Source organism: Pelophylax lessonae (assembly GCF_965119305.1).
Source record: "Pelophylax lessonae genome assembly, chromosome: 2".
Classification (NCBI taxonomy): Eukaryota; Metazoa; Chordata; class Amphibia; order Anura; family Ranidae; genus Pelophylax; species Pelophylax lessonae.
Window position 1 is genome coordinate 388,835,043 of NC_138769.1, and position 26,294 is coordinate 388,861,336.

The 26,294-nt window shown below is 46.7% G+C and overlaps 1 protein-coding gene across 2 annotated transcripts in view; it reads left to right on the top strand.

The window, feature by feature from the left end:
- Nucleotides 1-26,294, top strand: part of TRIM37 (tripartite motif containing 37) — a 442,208-nt gene that overhangs the window by 181,401 nt on the left and 234,513 nt on the right. For both annotated transcript variants that reach the window (XM_082244828.1, XM_082244829.1), the window contains exon 14: nucleotides 1,940-2,054. In XM_082244828.1, coding sequence (XP_082100954.1) covers nucleotides 1,940-2,054 — 115 coding nt within the window. The remainder of the gene's footprint in view (nucleotides 1-1,939; nucleotides 2,055-26,294) is intronic.

Genomic DNA, 26,294 nt, shown 5'->3' on the forward strand with positions numbered 1-26,294 from the left:
AGTAGTGTGACTCACAGTTAATAAAAGCACCTGGTTGTCAAGGACTATTTCAACCACTACCAAAAAAAACTGCTAATGCTAGTAGGGATCAGGTCTGACTCTGCTAACACAGCGGTTTTGTGTGTTGTATTTTTTGTAAGTGACAGTAATCTATTGATTACTACACTTGCCTGGGTGGGGTGGGCTGGGCGGAGGGGTTAAACGCAGATGCTGGCAGGAATCAGTGCTGATCGTGCAAACACCGCGTTTTGGGAACCCTAAACTATGTGGACGCTAGTATATTTCTGATCAGATCAGATATTGATCTGTTCAAACACTATACTAGTAATGGAAGTGTATGTGGGGTAATCAAGGGGTTCTTTCTAACTATGCGCCGGGGATCTGCGCTATTTTAGGCTGATGCTAACACTAGCTAATGTCACCTGTGTCACTAATAATAGTGATCAAAAAAAAACTGTACACTATAAAAGTGACACTGTGACAGGGCAATGAAGGGGTAACTGGGGCTGATCGGGGTTAAATCTTTATGGGGGGGGGGTGGCGGGGACAGAAACAAACTCGCTAGCGCTAACTCAAGTCACAATCACACTAATAAAAAATACAATAAAACACTATATTACGTGTGTATTAGTGTGCAATGTGACAGGGGGGAAGGGGTTAACTAGATGTGATTTGGGGGGGGGGATCAGGGGGTTAAATCTTTATTGGGAGGGGGTGGCGGGTATACTAAGTATAAAAGGAACGGTGGCAAGCGCTAAACCTGGTCACAAGTCACACTTATACGGTTATATAGAAAATGCTGTATACAGTGTGTGTTGTGACAGAGGGTGTAGTGGTGATCAGGGGGTTAAATCTTTATTGGGGGTGGGTGGCGGGGACCCTAAACCTCCTTGGGACAGAAACAGTCGCTAGCGCTAATTCAAGTCACAATCACACTAATAGAAAATACAGTAAAACACTATATTACTTGTTTATTAGTGTGCAATGTGACAGGGGGAAGGGGTTAAGTGGGGGTGATCAGGGGGGGATCAGGGGGTAAATCTTTTTTGGGGACGGGGTGGAGGGTATCCTAAGGATTAAAGAAACGACCGCAAGTGCCAAGCCTGGTCACAAGTCACACTTATACGGGAATTTAGGAAAATGCTATATACTGTATACAGTGTGTGTTGTGATGGGGTGTAGGGGTGATCAGGGGGATAAATCTTTATGGGGGGCGGCGGCGGGTATTTTAAGTGTAAAAGGAACGGCTGCAACACCTGGTCATAAATCACACCTATACAGGTATATAGGAAAATGCGATATACAGTGTGTGTTGTGACAGGGGGTGCAGGGGTTAACTGGGGAGGGTTGATCGGGGGTTAAATGTGTGTATGAGTGCTTGGTGCAGTCTGCCAGTGTGCATTCACCTATAGGTGGCGCATAGCCCAGGTAGTCCATAATTTATAACCTGCTCTGTTTTTCCGTTTATGTACTCCAAGAAATTTATTTTACAGGCAAATACAGAAATCCTATTTTATCCACTGACACTTTAAGAGACCAACAGTAACATTCCAAGTTCAATGTTAAATAGATTCCATGAGCAAAAACATATTTCTTTGTTCTAGTCTTCCATATACGTAAGCTTTGGTAAACTTCTTTGCATTACTGTATGGCTCTCAAACATGAGTGGGTATTTAAGTTTTTACAAATATTCAAGCTTAAAAAATGTTTTTATTGTCTCTTAATATACAATGATTATCCTCAATTTTCTTGTCCTGTCAGTGCATTTGTTTGGGTCAGCTTGCCTTTTGCACATGAAATTTAGTGTTGTAATAATAGTAATTCTGTTTCTTGTAAAGTATGACCTTAGAACCTGATTGAACATTTGCTATGCAAAGTTCCATTTGGTGCCTGTCATGCTTTGAATAGTACTGTAATTTACTGTAATTTTTTTCCTTAGATTTCAGGTTCGTTCCCCTACATTCTTTCAGAAGAGTCGAGACCAGCACTGGTACATCTCACAGTTGGAGGCGGCACAAACTAGCTATGTGCAACAGATAAACAACCTGAAAGAAGTAAGTAGTGCTAGTCTTTTTGGCTCTGTTTTTGCCCCTTGATATTATTCACCATGAACTTGGGGTAGATCTATTACTACTTTTTAAAGATATAGGCTGCAAGGTTTCACCATCCTAGGTGTGGCTTTACATAGTCAACCTGGGTACACTTATGTTGAAATTCAGCCAGTTCAGCAGGAACCAACCAAATTGTGTACTCCTGTCTAACAGAAGCCGGTCATCAGCTAATATGGGAAAGATTTGTAGATTGGGACAGGAAGGACGAGATGGCCTATATACAAAACCCTTCTTTGGAAACCTTCCAGGCATGAAAATGCAAACGCCATGTTTACAAACTTACGATTGCTGAATGAAATCCCAAACTTTTCCTTGATCAGGGAGAACATTCACTATATTACCAAAAGTATTGGGACACTTGCCTTTACATGCACATGAACTTTAATGGCATCCCAGTCTTAGTCTGTAGGGTTCAATATTGAGTTGGCCTACCCTTTGCAGCTATACCAGCTTCAACTCTTCTGAGAAGGTGTGGCCAGGATGTGAGACTGAGCTGACATGCAGCGCCTGAGCGCCACTACTGTGATAATCATTTTGACTTTTGGGGCTCCTTTTCCTCTCCCTATGCATCTTTCTGCTGTCATTCTGGGGTCCAGGTGGGCAAATGTCAACCCCGTGTGCTCCTCTGCGATCCTAAAGCGGTGGCCATCTTGGATACAAGGCATCCAGCTCTCACTATGTCGGTCGGCGCGCAGATAGCCTTGGGACAGGAGGACCCGGGCGGCCCAACATCCTAGAAGCCATACAGGCATGCAATCACATGCTCACTGCCTAGATTGATTACCTGGCTACAGATACAAGTCTCATCCTCCATGATCTGGACAAAGTCGGATCTCGCATCCACCAGATCTGATTCCCACGAATTGCATGCTCTGCAGATACAGGTAAAGGCACTTGAAGAAAAAGCCATTGACTCAGGCGTAATAACATTAAACATCCTTGGCCTGCCTGAGAAGGTGGAAGGCCCAGGCCTGTGGGATTTGTGGAGTCCTTCTTCCCACGTTGCTTGACCTTCCCACAGTGCCGCCCACCTTTGTGGTGGAAAGGGCCCATTGTGTCCCCCCAACACCTCCAGTCCCGGGGGTGCCCTTGCGGCCCTTCCCAGGTTTAGTTTTGTATGCGTTTTTTTCTTTTGTTTTGTTTTTTTGTGATTATGCCTTTTCCCTGTGTGTTATTTGGGGGGCGTTTACCGGCAGGGTAAGCACATTGTGCTTAGGATGTTCTGTTCTGTTTTTATTTGTAATTTTTTTCTTCTGCATTTGCTCATGCTCCATTACTGCCCTCCCAGTGTTGTCTGCCCCGGTGCCCTATTTTCTCTTCAGGGTTACACCAAATTTATCATGGCATCACGTGATTGAGATACGATATCGGTTTTATCCTGGAATGTACGGGGCCTCAAGAGTTCCGGGCCCATAACATGATTTCATTTAATGTTAGCTGTAAGCAAAAAATGCATACAGGAAATACAAAAATACTTAACTTTAAGAGAGCAAATTTTCCAAAGATGAGCGCTGCTCTCCAGGATTTAGACTGGGAGGGAATATTGGCATCGATGAGCACAGAGCAGAAATGGGAAATTTTCCAAAAGACTTTTTGCAAACTCACTGCAAAGTATATTCCCATGAGTAATAGGTTTTATTTTTAGCCTTTTAAACATATGTGGCTAACGACCAAAGTTAAAAAAGCTATAACAAAAAAGAAAAGAGCCTTTAAAAAATATAAAAATGAAGGAACACTATCATTGTTTAATTGTTACAAAGAATATAACAGAATATGTAAAAAGGAAATCAAGGACGCAAAAATTCAAAATGAAGGACAGATTGCAAAAGCTAGTAGGACAAACACCAAAATATTCTTCAAATATATTAATCGTAAAAAGGTTAGGTCTGAGCATGTAGGCCCTTTACAAAATAATTAGGAGTGGGTGACTGGGGACAAAGAGAAAGCTAATTTATTAAATAATTTCTTCAGCTCTGTGTATATAAAGGAACATGGGGGAGCTCATGACCATAATGAGGATGGTATTGACACAGCCACAAATGATCCACAATGGCTCAAAAGTGATATGGTCCAGAAATATTTGGACAGAATAAGGGCGGATAAAGCACCTGGACCAGATGGCATCCACCCACGCATCCTAAAAGAATTGAGCGCTGTAATTTCAAAGCCTTTGTTTCTAATTTTTAGGGACTCGTTAAGGACTGGAATAGTACCACTGGATTGGCGTAGGGCCAATAATGTGGTGCCTATATTTAAAAAGGGATCAAAAGTCTTTGCCAAGTAACTATAGACCTGTTAGTTTAACTTCTATAGTCAGGAAGAAACTGGAGCATTTAATAAAAGACCACATAGATGAGTTCTTGCTGGAAAAAAATATTTTAAGCTACAGACAGCATGGATTCATGAAAGACAGAAGTTGTCAAACAAACCTGATTTAGTAAGTAAAACCTTGGACAAGAGGGGGGGGGGGGGTGGCTGTGGACGTGGTATACTTGGATTTTGCAAAAGCATTTGACACAGTTCCCCACACACGGCTAATGAGTAAGGTAAAGTCTACAGGCTTGGAAAGATCAGTTTGTAAATGGATAGAAAATTGGCTAAAAGATAGAATTCAGAGAGTAGTGGTTACTGATTCTTATGCTGAATGGTCTAAGGTTATCAGTGGTGTACCCCAATGTTCAGTGTTGGGACCCTTACTTTTTAATACGTTTATAAATGATATCGGGTCTGGGATTAAAAGTACTATTTCAGTCTTTGCAGATGACACCAAGCTTTGCAGTGGAATAACTTCTTTACAGGATGTCCCCAACTTACGAGCTGACCTCAATGCACTAATTGATTGGGCAACTATGTGGCAAATGAGGTTTAATGTTGATAAATGTAAAGTTATGCATTTGGGGGCTAAGAATAGGCATGCATCATACATACTAGGTGGAGTAGAACTGGGGGAATTCATAGCGGGGAAGGATCTGGGTGTTCTGGTAGATCATAAGCTTAATCATAGCATGCAATGCGAAGCTGCGGTTTCCAAAGCAAGCAAAGTCCTTTCTTGTTTTAACAGAGGCATGGACTCCAGAGAGAGAGATATCATCATTTTGCCCCTGTACAAATCATTAGTAAGAGATCATCTGGAATATGCAGTTCAGTTTTGGGCACCAGTTCTTAAAAAGTATATCGGGGAACTGGAGAAAGTGCAGAGAAGGGCAACCAAACTGATAAGAGGCATGGAGGTGCTCAGCTATGAGAAAAGATTAGAAGAACGGAATTTATTCTCTCTTGAGAGGAGGAGATTAAGGGGGGATATGATCAACATGTATAAATACATAAGGGGTCCATATATTGAACTTGGTGTTGAGTTGTTCACTTTAAGGTCAACACAGAGGACAAGGGGGCACTCTTTACGTCTAGAGGAAAATAGATTTCGTCTCCAAATACGGAAAGGTTTCTTCACAGTAAGAGTTGTGAAAATGTGGAATAGATTTCCCTCCAGAGATGGTTCTGGCTACCTCACTAGATTGTTTTAAAAAAAAGCCTGGATTCTTTCCTGGGTGTACTTTAATATAAGTGGGTACTAAAATTTTGTTAGGTAAAGTTGATCCAGGGAATATCCGATTGCCTCTCAGGGTATCAGGAAGGATTTTTTTCCCCTGCTGTAGCAGATTGGATCATGCTTTGCTTGGGTTTTTTCACTTTCCTCTGGATCCACTGTGGGTATAGGATTGTGTATATGGGATTATATTGTTGGGTTTTTTTTTTTTTTTTTGGTTGAACCAAATGGACTTGTGTCTTTTTTCAACTTAACTAGGTAAGAGGGCGCTCTTATTCCAATATGTTAAAACCCCCATGTCTTAATTCTAGAAAAGACACACCTGGTGGGCAGCAAATTAATGGCTTTGAAAAAGCCATGGATACAAAAAGCTTTTCATGACTCCTACTCAAATTACTCTAGAGGGGTCTCAATTCTGATGCACAAATCTCTTCCCTGTGTTTATTGAGGCAGTCCATATGCATCCCCAAAGGAGTTGTGCTACTGGTGCTCACATTGTGTCAGCAATGTTATGTCCTTGCTGGCATCTATATTCCCCCATCCTTTGAACGTGAGTTGTTGTATGTTATTCTGGAGAGGATCACCCGCTATTGTCCCCAGTGGTGTATTTAGGTTTTGTGCTGCCCTAGGCCTGACTAAACTTGTGCACCCCCTAATTTAAATGACCCACCTCTTCCTGTAAAGGCCACATCCCTTCCTGTTTATGACCCGCCCTGTTATCTGCAATCCACAGATCACAACCACATCAGTGCCTATCAGTGCCATCTTATCAGTGCCATCTTATCAGTGCCCATCAGTGCAGCATATCAGTGCGGCCTCATCAGTGGCCACCAGTGCAGCCTATCAGTGCCCATTAGTGCATCATATCAGTGCCCATCATTGCAGCCCCATCAGTGCCGCCTCATCTATGAAGCTTATTAGTGCCCATCAGTGCAGCATATCAGTGCTGCCCCATCAGTGAAGCTTATCAGTGCCACCTTGTGCTCATCAGTTCAGCATATCAGTACCCACCATTGTCACCTCATTAGTGGCCATCAGAGCAGCTTATTAGTGCCCATCAGTGCAGCCTATTAGTGCCCATCAGTGCAGCATATCAGAGCGTATCAGTGCAGCACATCAGTGCTGCCTTATCAGTGCAGTCCCATTAGTGCAGCTTATCAGTGCCACCTCATCAGTCGCCATTAGTGCAGCCTTAACAGTTCCAAATTAGTGCAGCCTTATGTCACTGGATTAGTAAGATTACTCTTTTCTTTTAAGATATTTGGACTTGTACCGCCACTGATTGTAATCATAGGATTATTTCACTGATTTGTGTAATGACTAGGAAGTCCTTAGTCATTATACAAATAATCAGTGGCAGCAAACACAAATAATCAGTGGCAGCAAACACAAGTCCAGATATCTTATAAGATGGGAGTAATCTTACTAATCCAGTGACCTATTGCGATAGCACATATCAGGTGAGCAGGTCCAAAATATTATTGCAATCATATACAATTAAAAGTCCTAATTGTATATGATGCAATTCAGTATGCTCGCTCAAGGACAATGATGTTTAAAGAAATTAAATTATATTATTGACATGATGCCCGCCATACCTGGGGGCGGTGGAGGGTAGGCAGGGCATTAGGCTGCAATGCCACACTTATTAGGATTGGCGGACGTCAGGCTAGTTGTATTAAGTGTGGTTGGCGGCCTGCGGTCTGTTAGAATGTCCTCACTGGCCGGTATTATCATACAGGCAGGTAGCAGTGTGACCACTTTATTGGGGTGCCAGACTGATTTACCTCCTGGACCCTGCCATCCAGCCTAATTAGACTGGCCCTATACTCAAAGTGTAGCGCAAGCCGGAAGGAACCCTTTTCATGCGGGAGCCGAGAGAAGGCTGTTTTTTATTTATTTATTTTTTTTTTGTGCGGGGTGCAGCTTTTTCCCTTACGTCCTCTGACAGTCGCCGCCCAACGGTATTAGCCTTCACTAATGGGTACTGGCGCCCTCTGCAGGAGCAAGGCTAAGCAGATTATTAATTATTAGGTTAATACAAAAAAACGTTTTATACCTTGGCACGCCACGCCACTAGGGGGCCATCCCTCAGCCATTATCCTGAACCCGATCTCATATTACCTCAGTTTTATGCTGCCTAGCTTAGGCGCAGGTTAGGTCTTCCTGGCTGGGACCTAGTGTTTTGGTTTTCTTTATATTTTTTTTCTCAAATTATGTGGTTTTCTTTGCACAATAGATTTTTATTTCTCTCACTATCACTAGTTAGTCAGGGATTATTTTCCTGGAGGACTACAAGTGACTGCAGAGCTGGGCCTCGTACTGGGTAATATAGATCCTTATGGAGTCCCAGCCTGCCAACGAGCGTCGCAGATTACTGGTACACCCAGGCCTCGCAACGGGGAAGACCCTGCGGAGCTGCTCTTCGCTGAGGGTGTCTCAACCCAGAACGCCCGCGTGTTGCCAGCATCCCTCCTTGGCTGATGGCACCCCCACTTAGGGTGGGATGTCTCCCGTATCAAAGCGGTGCCCGCTTCCTGTACTGGTGAGTACTGACACCCCCTTGTCCCTGGGGACTTTTGGGGGGTTGTGGACCCACTCTTGGGGGATAGCAGGGCTGGTGGTCTCTGTAGGATCCCACTTCTGGCGGCTTTGGGTTATTTCCCTCCCTCCCTGTCCCTGCTGAGGGCGCTTTATGGGGTACTTGTAGTACTTGGGGGGAGGGGGGGTGCTCCATAGCTCTGAGGGTCTCCCTGAGGTCCCCTGTGGTAGCCAGAATGCGTGTATGCGCTTTTCTTGGCGCCGTTTAGAGCGGCCGCCATGTTTGATGTGGGCAGATCACTGGGCTCTGTGTAAGGGCAGCAGCCATTTTATGAAACTGCAAAAGATCCAGTTCTGGCGCCATCTTGGATGTGGGCACATGCCTTTTAAGGGCAAGCGGACATTTTCCCTGAGTCGTTTTACATAGTTTCCATAGGCACCTTTTGTCTGGGTTCGAGGGCTGGGCCTCTAGAGGCGTGAGGTCACTTCCTCCTTCACACATCTCCTCAGAGAACAGCGCTGCTGGCAAGTATTGACAGGCTGGGGGATTTTTGCACTTCCTTCTGCCATTTTTCTGCAAAAATTATTTTTACTTGTGGCTAGTGTGTTTTCTGAAGGGGCTCTTTCAGTTAGTGCAGATTGTGGGGGGTCCAGGGGAACCGCCGATTTAAAGGGCCAGCGTCCCTTTTAATTTCTATGGCAAATATGGACTCCCAGGATAAATTCCCTGCATACCTGGTGGGGGCTTCGGGTTCCCCTGAAACCTCTTCCATGGCCTCTATATCTGCTATTCTTGCGACTTTGGCGTCCAAGGTGGATCTGCTGATGTCGGAACGCTCCTCCAAAAAACGGCCTGTGCCCTCCTAGTCCTCAGACCCTGAGCCCGAATTGGTTGCCATGGACGATGGCCCTCCTGGGGGGTTCAGGTCCTCCGCTTCTGAGGGGGTAGCGCGGGATCGCGCTTCGGTTGATGCTCTTATTAGCGCTTTTAAAGAAACTCTCACTCTTGATGAGTCGTCTCCATCAAGTAAGCGGTCCGCTTTCGGGTTCCGAAGACCCCAGAAGTCAGGTCAGATTTTTCCCTGCCCTGAGGAATTTCACGACATTGTGAATGACCAGTGGCGGCGCATTAAACATATGCTGGTGGAGCCTAGGTGGTTTTTTCCACCGCTATCCCCTTTTGGAGGCCGTGGACAAACGTTGGACGGTGTCCCCTAAAGTGGATCACACTGTGTCTAGGCTGAATAAGTCCACCTTGTTGCCAGTGGGGGATTCCCTGGTGTTCAGGGATCCGGCTGATAGGCGCGTGGAGGCGCTTTCCCGCCACATTTACCTGGTGGCGGGTCCCCTGCTTCCACCTGTGTTTTGACTCGGTGATGGCCTCTCAGTCTCTCACGGCATGGTCCAAGGTGCTTTGGAGCGCCCTGGGGGCGGAGTCGGCCTCTCAGACTCCCCTTGACATGGTGGATCAGATCCAGTCTGGGATGTACCTCTGTGACGTGGCCTTGGACGAGGCTCCGTTAGTCGCTCGGTTGTCTGCGGTCGGGGTCGCGATCCACCATATTACCTGGTTAAAAAGCTGGTCGACTGACCACGCTTTCAAAAAGACGGTGTCTGATGTTTCCTATGTGGGATGTTGTCTTTGGGGATACGCTGGATGTGTTGATTAAGGGGCTCACGGGAGGTAAGAGTACCCTGTTGCCCCAGGTCACTGAGGGTAAGTCCTCCCGCACGTGGCGGGAGCCTTCCTTCAAACTCAGCGTAGTTGCGTTCGTGCCTTCGGGGCGCAGGATAAGGGTAAACCCTTCCGGTGGCCACAAGAAGCCGTGGTCAGGTACGCCTGAGGCCTGTCAGTCTGGATCGGCGACCCAGTCCACCTCTTCCTGAAGGGACATCCTCGCCCACTGTCGGGGTGGGGGGACATCTGCATTGCTTTCAGGAACCCTGGTTGTCCAGCATTCAGGACAGGTGGGTTCACAAGTTGGTTCGTTCAGGGTACAAGATCGGGTTTCAATCTCACCCCGCAGATGGGTTCTTCCCGTCCAATCTCCAGCTGACTCCCGGTTGTCTCGGGGATCTTATGGGGGCGGTGCACAATCTGCTTGCCCATGGAGTCATTGTGCCCGTTCCTTTCATGGGACAGGTTTTGTGGTTTTTTACTCCAACCTGTTCACGGTGGAATCAATCCGGTCGGTGGTGACGTCGTTGAGGCCCAGGGACTTCCTGGCCTCCATCGACTTGAAGGATGCGTCTCTGCACATCCCTATTTACGAGGGTCATTGGAGGTATATCCGCTTTGCGGTGGCTGGGGGGCACTACCAGTTTGTGGTATTGCCTTTTTGGTCTCGCTTCGGCTCCCATGGTTTTCACCAAAGTGTTGGCTACTGCTCTAGCTTTGCTGCGTTTACAGGGCATTGCGGTCCTCGGTTACCTGGACGACCTTTTGTTAAGGTCGAGCTCCTGTATGACTTTGGCGAGCGATCTGGCTGTGATGGTTCAAACGCTCCAGGAGTTCAGGTGGACCATCAATTTTCAGAAGTCGGCACTGACTCCTTCAACTCGTCTTCAGTACCTGGGGATGGTCCTGGACTCTTCTTAGGCTCGAGTCTTTCTTCCGGAGGACAAACTCAGGACCCTGCAGGACGAGATCAGGACCCTCAGGGGCAACGATCTCTCCTCTTTGCGGTCTCTCATGCCGTCTCTTGGTCTGATGGTTTCGGCTTTCAATTTCACACCAGGGCTCTGCAAGCGGAGCTCCTGGCCATATGGGACAGAACAAAGTCGTCCAGTACGGTCGGATCTCTTGTGGTGGTCGCCGTCCTTGATGCGGGGCCTGACCTTCCGGCCTCTGCTGTGGACGATACTCACATGGATGCCAGCCTGTCGGGCTGGGGAGGAGTTCTGGGCGCGCTATGTGCCCAGGAGACGTGGTCGGCGGTGGAGACTTCATTGCCGATAAACGTCTTGGAGCTCCGTGCAATCAAGCTTTGTCTGTTCCGTTGGTCATTTTAGCTTCTAGGGTGTCCGGTCCGTGTACAGACGGACAACGCCACAGCTGTGGCTTCTCGCGATCACCAAGGGGGCACCAAGAGTGCCCGGGCGGCCAGGGAAGTGGCCGAGATCCTGTCTTGGGCCGAATCGCACGTTCTTGCGATCTCGGCTGTTCACATTCCGAGTGTAGAAAACTGGCAGGCGGACTATCTGAGTCGCCAGACTTTGGACCAGGGAAGTTGGATGGTCCCTGCATCCGGATGTTTTTTTCGCCTCCTGTGTTCCCGGTGGGGGACTCCGGACCTGGATCTGTTCGCGCCCCGTCCCAAATACAAGGTGGATAGGTTAGTGGCCATGGCTCGCGATCCTCTGGCGGATGCCATGGATGCGTTGGTGGTGCCTTGGTACCGGTATCGGCTGCTGTATGCCTTTCCTCAGATTTAACTGTTGTCCAGGTTCCTCCGCAGGTTGGCGTCGGAACGGATGTCAGTCATTGTGGTGGCCCGGACCGACCACGGCGGTCCTGGTACGCGGACGTCATTCAGATAGTCGTCGAGCCTCCATGGCGTCTTCCGCTGCGAGACGATCTTCTGTCTCTAGGACCGATCTTCCATCCGGCTTTGCAGTCTCTGGCCTTAACGGTGTGGCTGTTAGAAGCCAGGTCTTGAGGGATAGAGGTCTTCCACAGGCGGTCATCCCGGCCTTGTTAAAGGCTTGTAAAGCTACCTCTAGGAAGCTTTATCATCACACCTGGAAAGCGTATGTTGCCTGGTGCGAATCGCATGGGCTTCATCCTCGCTTCTTCTCGGTGGCGAAGGTTTTGGCCTTTGGATCAGCGTTTGGCACTGACCATGGTCAGGAGTCAGTTTTTGGCCTTGGTCGTCTTTTTTTCAACGTCTCTTGGCGTGGCATTCTTTGATTCGCACATTCATTCATCTGGCTTCCCCGAGGGGGGCTCCCTTGCCTCCCTGGGATCTAAATTTTGGTTTTGTCTGTGTTACGACCTCCCTTTGAGAACATCAGAGAGATTGCTCTGTCTGCGTTGTCCCAGAAAGTTGCTTTTCTGGTGGCCATCACGTCAGCTCAGTGTCTGAATTGGCGGCTTTGTCCTGCCGTTCTCCTTCTCTGGTGCTTCATAGAGCTTAAGTGGTTCTGCGAACCAATCTGTCTTTTCTTCCCTAGGTGGTTGTTCCACCTCAATGGGGATATCGTGTTGCCTTCGCCCTGTACGCAGCCCAAGCATCCCATGGAACTTGCCTTGCATTCCTTGGATGTGGTCCGGGCGGTCGGAGTTTACCTGTCTGCCACGTAATCTGTTCGGCAATATGATTCCCTATTTGTTCTTCCTGAGGGACCTCGGAAGGGATCGGCCGCCTCTGTGGCAACCATTTCTTAGTGGATCAGACAGATGATTGTTTGGGCCTCTTCTGTTAAGGGTCAGGTTCCTCCTTTCCCGGTAAGGGCCCATTCTACCCGAGCTGTCAGCACCTCTTGGGTTTTTTGCCATCAGGCTTCTGTGGCTCAGGTGTGCAAGGCGGCGACTTGGTCGTTCATGCACACTTTCACAAATTCTACAACATTGATGTTTTGGCATCCTCGGATGCTTCCTTTGGCCGCAAAGTTTTGAGTGCGGCAGTTGATGGAAGGGACATCATTTTTCTGTCCCTTCTTCTTGGGGTGTTTTTTTTGTAGGCTCAGGTTGCTGCTGGCCCGACTGTTTTGCTTTACCTTCTGAATTGGTTGCGTTTTTTTCCCACCCCTCATACCTGCACTGCTTTGGGACGTCCCATTAGTGAAGGCTAATACCATCGGGCGGCGACTGTAAGAGGACGTAAGAGAAAATAGAATTTTTGTAAGAACTTACCATAAAATGATTTTCTCGGAGTCCTCTGACAGTCTCCGCCCCCACCCCATCTGGGGGTTGTTGCCTTCCGGTACTGCTTGCTACAAACTGAGGTAATATGAGATCGGGTTCAGGATAATGGCTGAGGGATGGCCACCTAGTGGCGTGCCGAGGTATAAAAAAGTTTTTTGCATTAACCTAATAATCTGCCTAGCCTTGCTCCTGCAGAGGGCGCCATTAGTGAAGGCTAATGCCATCGGGCGGTGACTGTCGCCAAGGCCTGGGCCAAGATACAGCACTGATTGTCCCACTAAAATGTTACTGATGGGTGTCTTCAATGCCATCCTTTCCCCTGACCTGGACAAGCCTACACCTCCTTAGTCATTTGCCGGAGATCTACCAAGATGGGCCCCTCTGTGCTGGCTTAACAGAGGTCTGGAGGAGGAAGTATCTTTCCATGAGAACTTTTTCCTGCTTCTCTACCTCCTAAAAAAAAAAAAAAAAAAACTACTCCATAATTGACTATGCATTTGCCAACCCCCTTTGCTGGCAGATATTGTAGATGCTACTATGGCCTATCAGACCATAGCCCTCTGGCTATTAAGCTGCACACTCACACTCTCCGTAGCACTTCCATGTGGCATCTTTGCACCCACTGGATCTCCCATGCTGATATTTTGGAACCGCCTTCAGGGTTTTACGGGATTATTGGGAGATCAAAGCGGTGTCATTCTCTCCTGAAAATGTTTTGGACTCCTTTAAGGCTTTCACAAGGGGTCATTATATCTCTGCCATCAAGATGGACAAAGTGCACCAGACTGCTACCACTGTATCGATAAAAAAACAAGATTGTGATGGCCTCTTGCTATTCTGGGTCGGACCTATCGGAAACCAACTATGACCCTCTACAAGCTTCCAAGCGCAATCTACACCTTTACCTAACAGAGGTCATGCGACTGGAACTTTTATAATACAAAATAACGATTCTTTGATCAGGGAGATAAGAATGGCACGCTGCTGGTGATGATGTAACATCATGACTTCCCCCTTACCCTGATTCCAGAACTTACCTCTTCCACAGGTCAAGCCATCTCTTCCCCAGATGGCATTTTACGTGAATTTCCGTACTATTACCGGACCTGTACACCACAACACTACCCTTGGGTCTGTGCCCTGAAGAAGTTGGTGTCTCTCCTTGACCCAATAGCCCCTTGTTGGCTTTCAGATGCTGAGAGGGTCCCACTTTGCCCATTTACCACCGAGGAGGTCCTAACAGTGATTCATGTAATTTCCTCTCCACGGTCAAGGCCCCAATGGTCTACCAATCAAATTCTATAAGGAGCATAGAGATTTGCCTATTTGCCTATTGGCCTTTTGGCCCCCATGCTGTCCTCCTCCTTATACACCCTTACCGCCTCCATAGGTTATGCACAAGTCATTATTTACAAACCCACTAAGAAACTCAAATCATGTCCCTTCTGTAGGCCTATTGCACGTCTTAATAATGAACTCAAAATTCTAATTAAACTTCTCACCATTAGACTGAACGCTTTAATGCCCTCCATAAGATTCAGACCAGACTGGTTTCATGCCCCATAAATCTACAGATATTATTCTCTGTAGACTCTTTACAAATCTCAGTGCAAATCCTGATAACTAGGGCACTAGAGTGGTCGCTTCTCGACATTGAGAATGTGTTCGATACAGTCGAGTGGCCTTTCCTGTAGGAGGTCTTTTGGAGGATGTGATTCCCTTCGGTATTCAGCCAGTGGTTACAAACACTATATCGTTCTCCAACAGCTGCAATTTGCTTAGGAGGTTGCCTGTCTCCTACATTCACATTATCGAGGGGTACTCGGCAGGGCTGCCCTCTCCCCGGCATTTTTCGCTATAGCCATTGAACCTGTGGCTGACGCGCTTTGCGTGTCACCGCATATAAAAGGGCTCAGATTGACATGGCTGGAGGAGAGGGTAGCCTTGTATGTGGATGACCTCCTGCTCTTTCTAAGTCACGCTAATTCCTCCCTGCCAGGGGTGTTATTTGTCCTAAATGAGTTCTTGAGAGCAACAGGGCTTAACGTTTGCTGAATCAAATCTCAATGACTTGCTGTTGATCTAGAAGTCAAGAATGCAGCTCCGCAAGATATCCAGTTGAACTTGTGGATAAGTTCACTTATTTAGGGGTACGTGTCTCACATGATGTTACAAGTTATATTCCATTAAACCTGAAACCAGTTGTGATATCTGTTAGGGCTAAGCTGGAAGCATAGAAGAACTTTCTCTTGTCCCCCCCCCCCCCTAGGACGTGTTAACCTCAACAAAATGAGGATTCTTCCCAAATTTAATGGTTAGTTCCGTAACTCCCCGCAGTGGATCCCCAAATCTTTCTTTTCTCAGCTACATGTTTCTTTCTGTTAGGCCCATACTCCCCTCGGTACAAACTACCTACTCTTATGCAACCCACCTCGCAGGGAGGCCTGGCACTCCCCAATTGTCAAAAATATTTAATCGCCTCCCAATTAGTCACTGCGGTTTGGTGGCTAAATCCAAATAAGTCTAACCCTGCCTCTATATTTGAGGTTGCAGTACTGCGTTGTGTGGAGGCACTTAAAAACCTACATCTTGCGGACTTAAAGCTCCCTATGCTTTGACCCTCTCTATGCTTATAACTCTCTTGTCCCTGGATAGTGGGTCTTGCATATAAAAAGTTTACATGAATCGCAATCTCCCCAAATACCCCCTTAATGGAAAAACCCTTCTTTCCTGAATTTCCTTAACCACTTAAAGCGGTAGTATCCCGCTTTTTGGCACTTTAATCTACAGGTAAGCCTATAATAAGGCTTACCTGCAGGTACAAATAATCTCTCCTAAACCGGCACGGTTTAGGAGATATTTACAGTGCATGCAGCCGCTCGCGCGAGCAGCGCATGCGCTCTGAAGGTCCGGGGGGACCTTCAATTAACTTGCCGGGAGCTTGCCGGAAAAATCACTCCCGCGCGCATGCGCGGGAGTGACGTCACCGCGGCTCCGGCCAATCATCGCGCCGGAGCCGTCTCTTCTAGCCAATCACCGCGCCGGAGCCGCCGAACCCGGAAGAGACGGCGAGGGATCATGGCAGCGCCCGCAGCGATGTCCGGGGGTCCGTGTCGGGGCTTCGTTCTAAGGTAAGTTACACATAATGGGCTAGTATGTGATGCATACTAGCTCATTATGCCTTTGTCTTGCAGGTTTTTTTTTTTTTTTTTTTTTATGTTTTAGGGTTTACAACCGCTTTAAGGACTGCCTCACGTACATTTATTGCGGCAGGGTGGCCCTTAAGCGCAAAATCATGTACCTGTACGTGGTTCTCGTCGTCAGGTCTGGGGTGCGCATGGGAGCGGCGATGGCCGCTGGGACCCACCGGTCATTCGTAGGAGAGACAGATCGGCGGTCTGCCTGGGTAAACAAGGCAGACCACTCTTCTGTCACAATGGGAGAGAGAGATCTAGTGTTCCTGCTAATCAGGAACACAGATGTCTCTCTTCCTCCAGTCAGTCTATCCCCCACACAGTATGAAAGCACACCCAGGGAACACAGTTAACCATTTGATTGCCCCTGATGTTAACCCCTTCCCTGCCAGTGTCATTTATACAGTGACAGTACATTTTTTTTTTTTTTTTATAGCACTGATCACTGTATTGATGTCACTGGTCCAAAAAAGTGTCACTAAAGCCCCGTACACACGCACCGATTGTCGGCCAACAGTTCGGCCGTCTTTTGTCCGGTGCTGTCGTGTAGGTTGAAAAGTGCTAAAGACTGCACACAAATTTTGTCGGCCAACCACAACCGACTGCAGAAGTGATGTCATGTGATGGTTAACTTTCCGTGTGTTTTTTCTTCTCTGAGCATGCCCAGTCTTGCTCATCTGCTTTTTGTCGGCCGAAATATGTACTGAAATTTTGTTGGCCTACAAAAATTTTATAGCCTGCACACCACATTTTGTTCAGCCGAAAAGTCGCAGTCGGTTGTCGGAAGCATCATACTAACAAGCCGACAATCGGACGTTGGCCGAATATTTACGGCCGACAATCGGTACGTGTGTACGGGCCTTTAGTGTCAGATTTGTCCACCGCAATGTCTCAGTCCCGCTAAAATCTGCTGATTGCCGCCATTACTAGTAAAAACAATTAAAAAAAAAAAAAAGTACATAAATCTATCCCATAGTTTATGGACGCTACAACTTTTTCACAAGCCCATTATTATACACTTTTTGGGATTTTTTATTTATTTATTTTTTTTATCAAAAATATGTAGCAGAATACAAATTGGCCTAAATTGATGAAGAAATTCGATTTTTTACATTTTTTATTGGATATATTTTATTGCAGAAAGTAAAAAAAATTATGTCCGTCCTTTTTTCTTTATAGCGCAAAACATAAAAACTGCAAAGGTGATCAAATATCACCAAAAGAAAGCGCTATTTGTGGGGGGTAAAAAGGACATCAATTTTATTTGGGTACAGCATTGCACGACCGCGCAATTGTCAGTTAAAGTAGTGCAGTGCTGTATCGCAAAAAATGGCCTGGTCATTAAGGGGGTAAAACCTTCCAGGGCTGAAGTGGTTAAACTCCCGGATCCTAAAGTATAGGCTAGATACAACATTAAGCTGTTATCTGATATCTAATGTCTCAACATAATGTCCCAACTTCACATCTCTTTAGATGTCCCTTGCTTTTAGAAGTCTGTTTTTCCCAGATGGGACACAATTAGTCAGGTCCATAAATATTGGGACATAAACACAATTCTAATATTTTTGGCTCTATACACCACCAAAATGGATTTGAAATGAAACAAACAATATGTGCTTTAACGGCAGACTTTCAGCTTCAATTTGAGGGTATTTACATCCAAATCCGGTGAAAGGTGTAGGTATTACAACAGTTTGTATATGTGCCTCTCCCTTTTTTAAGGGACCAAAAGTAATGGGACAATTGGCTGCTCAGCTGTTCCATGGTCAGGTGTGTGTTATTCCCTCATCCCTTTTACAAGGCGTAGATAAAGGGTCCAGAGTTAATTTCAAGTGTGCTATTTGCATTTGGAATCTGTTGCTGTCAACTCTCTATATGAGATCAAAGAGCTGTCACTATCAGTGAAGCAAGCCATCATTAGACTGAAAAAACAAAATCCATCAGAGAGATAGCAAAAACAGGTGTGGCCAAATCAAACGTTTGGAACATCCTTAAATAGAGAGAACGCACCGGTGAGCTCAGCAACACCAAGAGACCCGGAAGACCGCAGAAAACAACTGTGGTGGATGACCGAAGAATTCGTTCCCTGGTGAAGAAAACACCCTTCACAACAGTTGACCAGATCAAGAACACTCTCCAGGAGGTATGTATATGTATGTCAAAGTCAACAATCAAGAGAAGACTTCACCAGAGTGAATACAGAGGGTTCACCACAAGATGTAAACCATTGGTGAGCCTCAAAAACAGGAAGGCCAGATTAGATTTTGCCAAACATCGAAAAAAAGCCTTCGAGTTCTGGAACAACATCCTATGGACAGATGAGACCAAGATCAACTTGTACCAGAGTGATGGAAAGAGAAGAGTATGGAGAAGGAAAGGAACTGCTCATGATCCAAAGCATACCACCTCATCAGTGAAACATGGTGGTGGTAGTGTCATGGCGTGGGCATGTATGGCTGCCAATGGAACTGGTTCTCTTGTATTTATTGATGATGTGACTGATGACAAAAGCAGCAGGATGAATTCTGAAGTGTTTCTGGCAATATTATCTGCTCATATTCAGCCAACTGCTTCAGAACTCATTGGACGGCGCTTCATAGTGCAGATGGACAATGACCCGAAGCATACTGCGAAAGCAGCCAAAGAGTTTTTTAAGGGAAAGAAGTGGAATGTTATGCAATGGCCAAGTCAATCACCTGACCTGAATCCGATTGAACATGCATTTCACTTGTTGAAGCCCAAACTGAAGGGGAAATGCCCCAAGAACAAGCAGGAACTGAAGACAGTTGCAGTAGAGGCCTGGCAGAGCATCACCAGGGCTGAAACCCAGCGTCTGGTGATGTGTATGCGTTCCAGATTTCAGGCTGTAATTGACTGCAAATGATTTGCAACCAAGTATTAAAACGTGAAAGTTTGATTTATGATTGCTAATCTGTCCCATTACTTTTGGTCCCTTAAAAAGTGGGAGGCACATATACAACCTGTTGTAATTCCTACACCTTTCACCTGATTTGGATGTAAATAGCCTCAAATTAAAGCTGAAAGTGAGCAGTTAAAGCACATCTTGTTTGTTTCATTTCAAATCCAATGTGGTGTATAGAGCCAAAAAGATTAGAATTGTGTCGATGTCCCAATATTTATGGATCTGGCTGTAGTACAACCTGATCTGAAGAGGGTTCTGCGCTATAAATGTCTGGAGAAACCTACATCTCCTCTGGATATCTTTCCCTGAACTATCTGCGCTGGTCCCATGATGCTACGGAGCTGGACTTAAGAATTCGGAAGACTCTGTAATTGTGTATATGTACCTGTACTGTCGATCTTGCCTATATTGTATGCCTTTTCCTCTCCTGATAAACATTGAATTTACAAAAAAAAAAGAATTGGGAAGACATGGGATTTCCTGTTTAAAACCCTGGTCTCTTTAAGGGACCGTTTCATACACTATAAGATTGTTCACAGGGCATAACTAACTCAACGTTTACACAAAATGAGGCCTTCCCTCAGAGTGCTGGTGTTGTGACCATACTCTGGGTTATTTTATTCATATGTTTTGGTCCTGTCCTCTAATCAGTGTCCACTGGGCGCAAGTGCTCTCTGTGGTGAGCGAGTTAGTAGTAGTCTCCATTTCTCCGTCTCTCAAAATGTCTGCTGAATTTGGTGGAGGATCTGGTCCCTAGGGTGGCAGATTGTTAGTTTTCCTAGCATAAACTAAGAGGCCAATCACCTTATGTTGGAAGGAACAGGATCCCCTTTCCCTCTCCCGCTGGAAACTGCATGTTAATGTTCTGCCCCTGTGTAAGGACACATATTTACATAGAGGCTGCCCAGAAAAAAATTACAGAGTGTGGGCTAAATGGCTGGCAGGGCCCTCAGCTGCTATGGCTGGTTAAGATGTTGACCTAGAAGGGGCCCAAAGGGATACTTGGTAAACTCTAGGGCTGCATTGGGTTCTTTCCTGAGGGCTAACACACTGATAATTATTCCCTTATTGTGAACCGCATTCGTTAATCGTTTTCACCTTGCCACAGTTCTCTGGTATTTCTGATTTTCTTTAATATACTGTAGTGCCTTAATGGAGTCCCTGCATAGGTTTACTGTCTGAGACTGTGTCAAGTCTGTTTTTTTTTGTGTTAATGCACATGTTGTGTACCTTTTTTGTGTCTCTTTATACACAAATAAAAAGATTTTTTTTAAAAAATAAATAAAAAATTCAGACTGGGTTCATGTCAGGTTGGTCCATAACTTATTTATTTGCAGGCACTTTACTAACTTCAACATTTATTGTCTCCTTTCATCACCCAATGCTATTTTAGCTTTATATACTCATAAGGCCTTTGTTTCTAAAGCATAGCCTTATTTGACCTAAGTTTTGGAAAAAATTGTTTTTGGAGTTACATTTATTGGATGGGTAACGCATTTATAATACTTAATCTTCTGCCAGCCTTAGATTGTGTAATATCTCTGACTCAATTCCTCTTTAGTAGATCACGTGGCAAGGTTGTACCTGGTCTAGCACTTTTGTTTGCTTTCGCTATTGAGGCTCTAGCAGAAATGATGAGACAGACCCTGTTTGTTAGCAGTATCCCAGTAGGCACAGTAAAAGAAGGAAATTACGTATATACAGTCAATATGATGATATGTTTGTGGGATCTGCAGAAATCAGGCATCAAATTGTGGATGTAGTCCAGGAATTTTGATGCTACTCCAGTTTCAAAGTGATTTGGTTTAAACCAAATGTCTTAAAGTACAACTAAGGCAAAACTTTTTTTCTTTTTCTTTTTTTTTTTTTTTTTTTAAGTTGTAGATGGCTTGGAGAGGCATTCGAACGCCTGCTAGTTTTTATTGCTGTCTGTGCCTCCATTAAGGCGAATTACCCTTTATTTGTCCTGTTTACCATTATTATTGAAAACGAAAGTAAAAGACAATCCCATATGTTTGGTGGTCCCCAGAAAAGTCAGAGCGGAAATCTTTGAAAGGTGACCTGGGGGTCCTCAAGGGATTCCCAAAATATTTATTAATATTTACTCTCAATTCTGTTTGGCTGTAGGACTGGAAGTGAGATCTCCACAATGGGACTCAGATGGTGGGAAAAAAAAAGTACTAAACAAACTACCCTTTCCTGTAAAAGAGCCCTAACTCACACTTCACAATGACAAGGTTGTATTATGCCCTAGATCATCCTTCTATCCAATGGTGGTTAAGCATTCCATGTCAATAAGGATGTTGTTCTACTGCTCCTAAGCACCCAAGGAAATGTTTCTGCATTGCCTGGATGTAGTCAGAGCTATTAGAGTGTACCTAAATGCTACTAATTCCCTAAACAAACATTTCTCTGTCGCTCATTGACAGACGTAGTCCTCGTTGATTACTAACAACTCGGGTTATACTGCCCTCTACAGGAGTAGGACTAGACAGGAAAGAAAACGTTCTGGCCACACCCTAGGGGCAGTCCCAGAGGGTATATCCTCTCACTTCCTGCTACAGCAAATCAGTTTTTTTTCTGTCTAGTTAGGAGTAAGGACCTAGATGCCTTGCTAGGATCTTCGGTCCTGGCAGGATTTTTTTCTTAGATTTTTTTTTAGACCGCTTTTTTCTCCAGTGTTCCTGTGAGATCTTCAAGCAAGCAAGCTGTAACTGGGCGACGGGCTGGATGTTGAGATCCAGTGGTCACCCCAGTTCAGCCTACGAGCGCGTGCAGGCCATAGCTCCGCGCTGGGTCGGCCGCGACATAGTCCCACTGGACGGGGACTGACCCTGCGAGTTAAACGTCTCGCTCGAACGCCAATGACCAAGAGTCACGGCGTCCGTACTGGTCGACAGCCCCCCCACCCCGGTGGAGAGGGGTTCTGTCAGGAGTGGCGCCCGCCTGGTTCCGGTATGGTGAGTAGTATGTTCCCCCTTTTCCCCTGACGGGTTTGTGGTGAACGCGGGCCCCTCTCTGGAATGGTAGGATGGGTTTCCCCTCTATCCTATAACAGGTCACAGATCCCCCAATTTGAGTGTGATTTTTGTGAACAGAAACCAGGAGGCTTGGTTTGGGAGCTGACTATCTAATGTCATTTTAAAACTGTAAAGGTGACTGAAGTCAGTGGCAGTACTAGAATGGGCATTACTAATGCTGCAAGAGGTATCTTACCTGTCAGAGGTGTTCACAGGGCGATGCCTAGGCCTGAAGCACTGCAGTCCAGATCGCCATTCCTCCAGCAAGGGCAGAGAGCTGCCTTCCGACGGCCCACGGACCGCATGTGGCCCGCCAGGGTTCGGTACCGCCGGCCAGGCTTATCACCATCAGGTTGAAGGTTGTGGGGCCGAGATACTCCCGCAGGCGAACATAGAATCCTGTACAGGCCGCCGCCATTGTCTGGCAGATCGCACGAGGCCGCCATATTGGCGTAGCCTCGTGTCTCCAGCATGGGGGCGGCCATGTTTGAGGTGACCAAACACCTCGTGGAGCCAGGGGGAGGCGCCGGAAGGCGTGTTAAGGGGCGGAGCTGCCTCCTTTACCCAGGAAAAAGGGCCAAAGACTTCCTGTCTGTAACAGGACAGCACTGAGCAAGCTGATAGAAAACTTCTGTGCATCAGGGATGAGCCTTGGGGTCTCTCTCTCTCTCTGTGGGGTCCAAAGAGGCAGGTAACACTGAGGGGCGCTGTTGCGCTGGGGGATTACAAAAAAAAAAAAAAAAAAGTTTTTTACTTTGTCATTTTTTTGTCGCTGACAAATGTCTTGTATAATCATTGACTCTGCCGCATAGGTATCCCCACCTGATCCCCTCAAGGTGGCCGCAGGACCCTCACTTGTTTTTAATGCATTTTCGGCAGTTTTGGAGTCTTTGGTATCCCGGGTGGAGGTGGCCTGTCAGGGACGGGGGTCAAGAAGTGACCCCCGCCTACCCCCATTTTTTATCTGATACTAAAGATACGGATTTGGAGCTGGTCAATGCAGCTGTAGGTCCCTCTTATGGGGCTGTTGTCTCAGGTAATGTCTCCTCAGCAGTGAAGAGAACGTTTCTGCCTCCGCCATAGCACAAGAGTGGTGGATGCACTAGTTGTGTCCGTCCGGGAAACCTTTAGTCTTGAGGTTACACCGGCAGAGGTAGCTGAGACTGAGATTCCTTTTTGGTACTTGTTAGCCTACCAAAAGGGCGAAGGATTTTCCTTTACCCAAATGGGGTCGTTTTGAAACGAACCCCTGTTATTTCCAAACGCATGGCTAGGCGCTATCCGTTGAGGAATCCCTCTTTAAAGGAAGGTCATACGGTCAGGATACAGGATCGAGTTTCCATCACTTGCGATTCTTCCCTTCTAACATTGTACGGTTTCAGGGGTTCTATTCGAACCTGTTCACAATGCCCTGGAAAGAGGGCAAGGTGCGTCCAATTTCTGGACTTGGGGAAAGATGGAGTCCATCCGAACAGTGGTGACCTTCCTGCATCAGGGGGATTTCCTGGCGTCCATAGACATTTAGGATGCCTATCCTTATATCCCCATCATCGCAGGACATCAGCGTTTTATTCGCCTTCCCAAAGATCATCCCTGGTTCCCACCAGGAGACTGAACTATCTGGGCCTAAGGTTGGATACATCCTGGGCAAGAAAGTTTCTCCTTGCGGAGAAACTCCAGAAGGTTCAGTCAACGATTCGGATGTTGCTGTCCGTCAATTGGCTGGGACTGATGGTGGCCTTCTTAGAGGCAGCACCGTATACCCAGTCTCATACCCGAATTCTCCTGAAGGAGATTTTTTTCTAATGGAATCAGAATTCTGATTTCCTGGACAATCGGATCCGGTTGAGCGAGCGGACCAGGAAGTCTCCGATGCTCAACCAGGGGAAGTCATTCCTTCCGATAGCATCCAGGTTACCAATAGGGTATCGGAACTGAGAGCGATCAGATTTTGTCTGTTTTACTGGACCGAGCAGCTCTAGAGCAGCCCGATTCGGATCCAATCGCACTATGCCACGGTCGTGACTTATGTCAAGGAAGGGGCACTTAGAGTGTCCTGGTGGCCATCAAAACGACTAGCATCTTTCATTGGACGGAACGGTTTGTTCCGGATCTCCCCGCAGTGTTCACTCCGGGGGTGGGAAATCAACAGGCAGATTATTTCAGCCATCAGATTCTGGATCAAGGGGTATGGCCTCTTCATCCAGAGATTTTTCACTAGCTGTCCCTTCATTGGGGCACCCCGGATGTAGTTGGCACCTTGGCTCAACAGGAAGGTGCGGAGGTTTGTAGCTCGCACCCGCGATCCTCTAGCGGACGCAGCAGAAACGCTGATCGCCCCGTGGGGGCAGTATCCGCTACGGCGTGCTTTCCATCCTCTCAAGTTACTGCGGGAACTTCTTCACAGGATAGAGGTGGAGGGAATTCCAGTTATTCTGGAAATTCCGGACTGACTTCGTCGAGCCTGGTACGCTGACTTGGTGGGGCTAGTCGCGGACGCTCCTTGGAGACTTCCTCTCAGGGAGGATTTGCGGTCTCAGGGACCGATCTTCCATCTTGTTTTACTATCGCTGGCTTAATGGCCTGGCCATTGAGACCCAGGTACTGAAGGACAAGGGAGTGTCAGCTTCAGTTATTCCTACCTCTAGTTAAAGCAAGGAAAGCGACGTCCAGGGAAGTCTTATATTGCGTGGGGTGAATCTCTTGGATTTCCCCCACATACCTATTCGGTGACCCGAATCTTGGTCTGTCTGCAACAAGGGGTTGAGCAGAAACTGTCCTTGAGCACATCAAGGGTCAGGTTTCAGCGTTAGCAATCTTCTTTCAGAAACTTTTGGCTAATCATTCCTTGGTGCGGAATTTCATCCAGGGGGTGCGACATCTGGCTCCGCCAGTGCGTGCATCCTTACCGCCTGGGATCTTAATTTAATGTGGTCGGTTCTTCAGAAACTTCTCTTTGACGATATTAGGGAGATTCCCTTGCTTACATTATCCCAGAAGGTGGCCTTCTTGGTGGCCATTACTTCTGCACGCAGGGTGTCAGAACTGGCCGCATTATCTTGTCGTTCCCCATATCTGGTGGTTCATAGGGATAAGGTGGTTCTTCTTCCGAATCCATCCTTCCTTCCTAAAGTGGTTTTCAGAGTTTTCATCTGAATAAAAATATTGTGTTACCTTCCCCGTGTCCTAAGACTAGCCATCCTTGGGATTACACTCCTTGGATGGGGTTCAGACAATCAGGGTACACTTGACTACTACGAACTTGTTTCGTAAGACAAACTCACTTTTTGTGATCACGGATAGCCCTAGAAGGGGGTTGCCTGTGTCTGCCGCGACCATATCTAGATGGACCAGTCAGACGGTGGAACAGGCTTATTCTATTAAGGGTCGGAATCCTCCGTTACCTGTTAAGGCGCACTCTACTCGGGCGCCTAGTGTTTCCTGGGTCTTCCGCCATCAGGCGTCAGCGATCCAGGTTTTTTTTTTTTATATAATCTTTATTTTAGTTTTCAAGAATTCAAACATACAAACAGGAAAGATAAACTTATCAATCAGAAACAGTACACACAGAATACAACACATAGGGGTGAGTGACCCTTAAAGGCAATGTAGGCAATGACAAGAACGACCAGGAATCTCCTGGAACAGAAGATCCTCACGTATAGGGGCAGAGACGTATGGGCAAGGGCCGTAGCCCAAACATGCAACAACTAAACATTTCAATCTCCCTGATATATGCCCCATACTCCAGAGGTGAGGTAGGTGAAATCAGAAAAGCCAGGGTCAAGAAGATAGAGGCAGCCGCCTAGGGGGGGAAGGGGGTAAGGAGAAGGAGACAGAAGGGTGCAAGAAGGGGAGGGGGGGGCAGGGATAGAATGAGGGAGGAATGAGTCTATGGGTCATGAGGCTAAAAAAAAGACAGCAAACGGGTATGTCTAGGGCCCAGCAGCGTCGCCACGCGTGCCGGGCTATACCGGATTGGTGATGGAGGGGAGTCACGAGTCAGGTGCTGCGGGCAGTGCAGAAGCAGGGTCACCTGGGCTGGAAGAAGTATAGTTAATCCAAACTGCCCACTTCGTATAAAACCTATC